This window comes from Alligator sinensis, unplaced genomic scaffold (genome assembly GCF_000455745.1).
Source record: "Alligator sinensis unplaced genomic scaffold, ASM45574v1 scaffold379_1, whole genome shotgun sequence".
NCBI classification, from domain to species: domain Eukaryota; kingdom Metazoa; phylum Chordata; order Crocodylia; family Alligatoridae; genus Alligator; species Alligator sinensis.
Window position 1 is genome coordinate 1,747,885 of NW_005842001.1, and position 7,290 is coordinate 1,755,174.

The 7,290-nt window shown below is 47.2% G+C and overlaps 1 protein-coding gene across 1 annotated transcript in view; it reads left to right on the forward strand.

The window, feature by feature from the left end:
- Positions 1–201: 201 nt before the first annotated feature.
- The window catches only part of NCEH1 (neutral cholesterol ester hydrolase 1), a 25,850-nt gene continuing 18,761 nt past the window's right edge, over positions 202–7,290 (forward strand). Inside the window, exon 1 of the mRNA XM_006021717.3 lies at positions 202–519. Within this exon, the coding sequence (XP_006021779.1) occupies positions 382–519 (138 nt within the window). The 5' untranslated portion in view covers positions 202–381. The remainder of the gene's footprint in view (positions 520–7,290) is intronic.

Genomic DNA, 7,290 nt, shown 5'->3' on the forward strand with positions numbered 1-7,290 from the left:
CTCTCCTAATACAGGAATTAGGGGGTCACAAGATGAAACTTGAGTTGAAGCCTAACCAAGGGAAGCTCTTTTACACCCCGCCTCATTTGGCGGTGGAGCTTGTTGCCAGCGGATGGGGAAGAAGTGACAATTCAACCAGATGCGCACATGCTTGGAGGAAAGGAGCCCGGGCACAGCCTCTGAATCACAACCAGACCCTCACGGCTGCAAGGACAGAGGGGGGGGGCCCCCGGGTCGCCCCGCCTCTGGCACAGGCGCTGGGCAAGGCAGAGCCGCACTTCCTCCCCTGCCGCCCCGCCGATTGGCTCGGGGCGAGAAGAGCGGCGGAGCCACCGCCTTGCAGCCGGGCCCGGGAGTCGGGGAGCCGGCCGGGCCGCCGCGATGAGGACTGCCGTGGTGCTGCTGCCGGCGCTGGCCGCGCTGGGCGCCTACTACGTGTACCTGCCGCTGCCCGGCACCATGTCGGAGCCCTGGAAGCTCATGCTCATGGATGCTTCTTTCCGGGCCATCCAGGATACGGTAAGGAGCAGCCCCCTCCTCCCGGCAGCCGGCAGCGGGGCGGCCTGCAGCGGAGGAAGCAGGGCAGGTGGCAAGCGGGGCGATGAAGCCCTCGCTGCAGCAGCCTCCCCTAAGCCGAGAGGGGGATGCTGCTGTCCGCTGCCCCTCAGCCCGCTCCCTGCCTCCTGGCTCTTGCAGCCCCTGCCAGAAGCAAGGCAGAGCCAGGGCAAGGAAGAGGCACTGCCACTATCACTTGGCAGCCATTGCTCTTGCTTGCTGGATACCTAGCGAAAATCCTTTATGTTCATGTAGTTGCAACCTGGAAAGGTGCTGGATGCTTTCCCCCCCCCCCCCTTAGGGAAGCTCTTTCTAATGTAGCAAAGGTAGTGTTTGGGGTTTTGCTCTAAAGTAAAACCCTTCTGCCTTTCCGCACTTGTCTAAGTACAGACAGTCAGAAAGCCTTGGGCTGGTCTGAGCTGCGTAGATTGAACGGATAAGCAAGTGAACAGATGTCCACTTCTGATTCTGGAAATGCAGCCTGCAGCGGCTCAGGCCAGGAGCCCTCGGGGCGCTGGAGCACACCTCCTAGGCGCCGGCTAGCTTGCCCACCTTGCAAGGAAGGGGTTTGCTGAGGAGGTGGGAAGCATCCTAGGGTGCTGGGGGCCTGAGTGTACTCGAATATGGGTCACCTGTGACTGACACATCTGTCATTCTCTGATCTTCCCCTCCCCATGTCTCCTCTGTCGTTTTTCTGTGGTATGGACCAGAGGTTACAAAACCTTTTACATAAGTGTCTTGTATCAACTTCGTTCCCCTTTGGCTGCTGTAGCCTAATCTTTTTAGAGGGACCCTTGCAATAGGGTTGCCTGTTTTTAAGCATTTCTAAAAAAGCCCAAAAAACTATTTTTCTTTGCTAATACTCATTTTATTAATACTGTGTATATGATGCACAGTTTTAGAAAACAGTTTGCGATATTTTAATGGATGTGCCTCAGCTCTTTTCCACAGACCAAGATCAGAACTTTAACAGAGCTGAACAGGCTTTTTCCTCACGCACAACATAGCAAGTCTTTCAGGGGTATGGGCCAAGTCATGTGAAAGGGCTCCATAACAGATCCCTTCTTCAACAGAAGTTAAGAGTGCCCAGAACCTTGTGTGACCTTCATTTGTGCCACATGAGCATCTCAAGTAATGCAATTGTGAACTTGAACCTTAATCAATTCACAGACTTTAAAGCCAGAAGAAGCCCACTGTGATCATGTAGTAGTGGGACTTCCTGTATAACAACACACAGAATTTGATCTGGCAATTTCTTCTTCAAGTCCATAACATCTGGTTGAAGGAGAACATAGCCTTTGAAACAATACGTGCTCCTGCTTTTCATATATGGAGTTTACTCTCTAGTTCATACCAGTATCATCATTATGATCATTATTATTTACATAGCACATTAGAGAGACATGCTGCACTCCTGGGTGAAAAATACTGAACAAGTAAGACTCCCTGCCCTAAGTAAATAAGGAAAGGCAGGACAGAGCAGGCTGGCACCTTAGAGCAGGGGCAGGCAATTATTTTGGGCAGAGGGCCGCTTACTGAGTTTTGGCAAGCCATCGAGGGCCGCATGACAGGCAGCCCAGGGCAGACGCATATTAATTTTCTAAATTTTTTAGAGGCCCCGCAGGCCAGATAGAATGGCCTGGCGAGCCGCATCCTGCCCCCGGGCCGCGTTTTGCCCACCCCTGCCTTAGAGAGTAATGGGCTCAGAGAGGCACAAGCTTTCTTGAGCAATGACCAGCTTCTGACATCTACATCAGACAAAAGCTGTTGCCTGCAAAAACATATGCTTCTCTGAGCCAGTTAATTTCTAAGGTGTCATCCTCCCCTGCCTTGACTTAAGACTAACACAGCTGACTGCCTCCATTCTTAAGAAGGAAACAGGTGAGTATAATACAGAACAAAGGCAGAACTGGGTGTGATCCATTTATATACATGTTGTTATATATAGTACATAATGTATATTAACCCTTCAGCCTTCAAGAGTTTGTTTCGAGGAGAAACAGAAAATGGTTGGCAAATTATTAGCTGGATTTCCAAAGCTGAAAGAAGGCAGGACGTCAGAATTGGCTGACTCCCATTAAAAATGGACTCTGCGCAACCCTGCAAGTCCCAGCCACTATTTGCGTAAGCTAAAATCAGAAGTCTGAAATCAAGAATTCTTTCTTATTTACGTTTTTGTAGCTGTGATGATCCAGCAAATGTGCAAGAGGTGAAGCGATTTCGGTTGATATATAACTCTATTGGGCCAACTGTATAGTTGGGAGAAATGTTAGACAAGCTTTCAAGCACTTCTGTGCCCTTGCTTAGGGGCACTTTGTGCCCCAAAACTTGTCTAGCATCTCTTAACTATACAGCTGGTGCAATAAAAATTATAGCCGCAAGGGCTGTTATTTTCAAAGGCCATTTTTAATGCATAGAGTACAATACAAAGTATACATTACCGAGGATACTTTCAGTAGAACTAAATGTTCCCTTGCCTCCCATACTGGTTGTTACAACACCAAACGGTTTTATGTTGCTTTAAATGTGACTGTTGAACTTTCACCTATTTTTGCATGTATTTTCAGCTTGCTTCTGTTTATCACAATAGCATCCCATAGGGGTTTGATTTGCAGGCTGAAGCAGTACGTTTCTGCTAAACATTCTAATTTTAAATTCCCTGCGGTCCTTGCAATCCTTTCTCCTAAGAGCATAAACCTGACTTCACTTGCTGCTACTAACATGAACTGTCCTTTCACCTATTCTGAAGATTCACTTCAAACCCGTTTTATTATGTCTCTGTCAGTTAAGCATTACAGTTCCTTTGTAGGACTGATAAGTTTACTTCTAAGTATATCAATAAGCAGCAGCTATACAAAATGCAAGCAAATATAACTGGTTTTCAAAGCAATTGCAGTAATATTTTAGCCTATATAGCTTTTTATCCCAGTAAATCTCCAAGTTAGCTGCTTGATCCTGTAAGAGGCTGGCACTGCTGGCAGTTTAACTTTTTTTTTTTTTAATATCAGCTGTTCTGGGGTAAATAACTGTACACCCAAAACATAGGATTAAAATATAATCAAACCTTTGCATCTCTGGCTTTAGACCAACAACATACTTAAGGCGTTTAAAGTATGTGGGCAGTAATAATAATACCTCACTCCACATATATTTTGTCCTTAGTGCGGTAGCATAACTAGGGGTGGGCAAGCTGGGTACCAGCCCTGGGTGCTGACTTAGCAGGGATGCCATTACAGCAGCAACAGTAAGTAGCCAGTGTATGGGAAGCCCATACTGTGGCAGCAGAACTGGTGCTTCCTGCTCCACTCTCTGCATTCTGGCAAAAAAAAGGCTAATGATACCTTAGTGCAGCTGTTAAGTTTCACAAGAGATGTCTGTATCTTTGACCCCATTTTGTACTTGGGGAAACTGAGGCATGACTGGTGAAATGGCTTGCTTAAGGTTACCCAGCAAGCCATTGTCAGACCAATGAATAGTGCCTTAGTCCCAGTACATTGTGGCTCTATCTGTTAGGCCACATTGCTCTGAAGAGACATCAGAAACCTATTGCCATCAGTGGGTTGGGATCAGAAGATACTGTCTCCGAATCCATGTGTACCAATAGTTTCACCCATTACTAAAGTGAAAGCTACTTTGGGGTGGGGGCAAAGCACCCACTTGCAGTTTACAGTAGCGCCCTACATTCCTTCAGGACAGGGAATAAATGAAAGGCACGCTTCTTCTCAAGCTGAAACTCAGGTAAACAGAAGCCTTAAGCAAGTGGAATTAGGCCAAACTACAGGGATTAATGTGTGAGTCATGATGATAGGATTTAGCCATAGACTAAACTAGGATTCCTGATAATGTCTTAAGGTGTATCCTGCATTGCTCTTTTAGCAGTAAAACAAATGTGCATGCATTTTACTGGGTAGAGGGTGCAGGAGTTATCAGTTGTTTACCTGGTGCCTACTTCTAAAACATTTATTTCTGAATATTGATGCCAGGTGCTGTATGTTCTGCTGCTGACTAACCTGATTTACTAAAACAAACAGACTTTCTGAACTGGAATGTCTTTGGCAGAAGAGGAGGACAATTGGGCTGAGTTTGGAGGGCATCAAGAAAGCCTATCTAGAGGGGTTTGGCAGCTCTACCATTCTTCAGCCAAGAAAATCATTCCATGCTACCCTATTCCCTGCCAGAATAAAAACTGAAGCATGTTACAGTCAAGGGCAGGGTGGGAATAAACAGCATTACCTCTATATTTGACCTTCTACTGTCTAATGCATCTAAGCCACACAGTCTGCTGAAGTGCCTGAGAGCCTCATACACAATGAATTTAAGGCTCAGCCAGCCAAGTCACTCTTGCTTCTGTATGCAAGAGCGTTATCTGAGAAAAGGCTTGTGACTATCTTCTGTGAACTGTTATGCGTGGGTCACATCTTGATAAGCACTCAGCCCCCAACAGTTCCCACTGAGACCTTGCGTACATAGAAGCTGAGTTCTGCCAAAAAAGTGGTCCTTGCACTGAAGACAGAATGGTGAGAGCAGTGATGCAGTTGGCTTGGATAAAACCATCTAACTGCCTAAATGACTGTATGTGCAAAACTCAGGGTATAGAAAAATAATTAAGACTTAGTAAAACATTCAGTCCTTGGTTTGTTTCCATAGTGTATGTTTAGTTCTACTGAGATTCAGGATTGTCCTCTGTTAAAGGAGGGAGTTCCACGTTTATGGATGTGCTACAGAAAAAGCTGAGTCACTCAACTTTCACAAACTTCCCTTATTTGGGGCATGATGTCAGTGGACTTTTGAGATCAGCCCTGAGCACGTCTTGTAGGTGCAAGTGCAGCTGCAGAGAAAGAGTTCGTCCCTAAGTGTCCCATATCCTCGGAAAACAAGTCAGGACCTTGAATTGGCCAGAGACCAATTCAAGGACCTTGAATTGGCAGCGAAGGGAGTGGAGCATTGAGCTACTGTGTTCATGTTGGTCTGCACTGAACTGCGTATTCTGGGTACAGCATGTTGCAATCGTTTCAAACTTGGAGGTCACTGAATGCATACAAGAATATGGTTAGTTCAGTGCTTAGAACAGAGACGGCTGTCGGTGGCTTCTGAAGGGATATTCACATTCAGAGCTCCTCTGCGGCTCAGTTGCACCAATTTAGCCAAGTTGAGTAAGACTGTTGTGAGCTGCTGTGGTTCCTTCAGCTGCTAAGACCTTCCCAGGGTGCACTTTGTGCTCTGGCCACAAGCTGCTGAGTGGAACTGTTTGGAGCTCTCAGAAGTGCATTATGTACTGGTGGCTGGGATGAGGTGGTTGCTATCTGCCACCAAAACTAGTGGCAAATAAAGCCCAGACCAAGAATTGCATTGCTAACAACTTTGGAGCTTAAGCCATAGCAAGGAACTGCTATACATTTTCCCCAGTGTAGCTGGGTTGCTGTGAGGTGGGCTGTATCTCCAAGGATAGGGCATGTACTAAGTAAGAGCAGGAGTGGTGAGCATTTTGGGCTCCTTGCGTGTTTAACACCTCAGCCTTACGGCTCACATTCAGAGGACAGGCACCCTGGACCAATGAAGTACTGTTGTAAGCCACTCCTTTAAAGTATTTCTCTTTGCTCTCTTTGCCCTTATTACAATCCCAATTGCTTCCCCATATCTGTATGCCCAGGTCTTTTCTTTGTTAAAGTATTTCCCGTGCTAAGCTCAGATGTATTGACTGTGGCCATGTCTGCACTACATCCTAACTGGGTTTGTTGAGAGTCGCAGGAAAATGCTTTACCCTTCTCCACATCAGCCATTCTGAGCTGCTGGACAGTCAGGGAACTCTGCAACTTAAGCATAAACTTTAGAAGCCTTGTGCAAATGTACTTCAGGGACTGACCTAGTCCAGTGGTGTTCAACGTTTTTTGCCCTGTGGACCAGATGGGTGCTGCTAGGCCCATCCATGGGCTGGTCCCACCAGTGAGCCCAGTCCAAGGTGCACAGAGCAGGTGCAGTGGGGGCTGATCTAGCCATGGGGCCTGGAAATCTGGCAGTAGGGAGGAGGTGGTAGTGCTAATTGGCACCACACCTCCACCACCAAATATCCTGACTGGTGTGGAGCCCTGTGGGTCAGATGCCATGGCTTTCTGGGCTGGATGTGGCCTGTGGCATGGTGTTTGAGCACCCCTGACCTAGTCCCAACAGCTTAAGAAAGCTGCAGCTTCAAAATGGAGCCTTAGTCTGCTGGCACATTTCTCGTCCTGTACTAAGCCCAGAGTGATTCCAACACCTACCCATGTTTGCATAATTGTTTTGGTCGGTCTTCCTTCCCTACGGCTCTTGTGCTAACACATCTGCAGACATTGATTCCTGCACAGCTTGCATCGTGTCCTGGCATCTGCAAACAGTCCAGTACAGCCGACTGTCTTTTCCCAGAATGTGCTGCTTAAGAACATGGTTAGTGAAACCAATAGGTGCAAATGCAAAAATATAGGGCATAAGAAAAGCTACTACATAGACATGAACTGATCCATGTTTCTTGTTAGTGGTTACGATCACCCGGCCTGTAGCTGCTAATACAGTCTTGGTTAAAAGTTGTGGGGTAAGCAGGGCTTTAGTATGGCAGATCTAGTGGGGAGGCAGGGGGGGGGCAGTGTAGTTGCACTCCCTCTTTGGCTGTGCTGCAAATGAACAGGCTGGAGCCCCTGCTTTTGCCCAACTCCAGCAGAGGTGAATGTTGCTGTCACCCTTTGCCCCCTCCTTTCTCCTCCT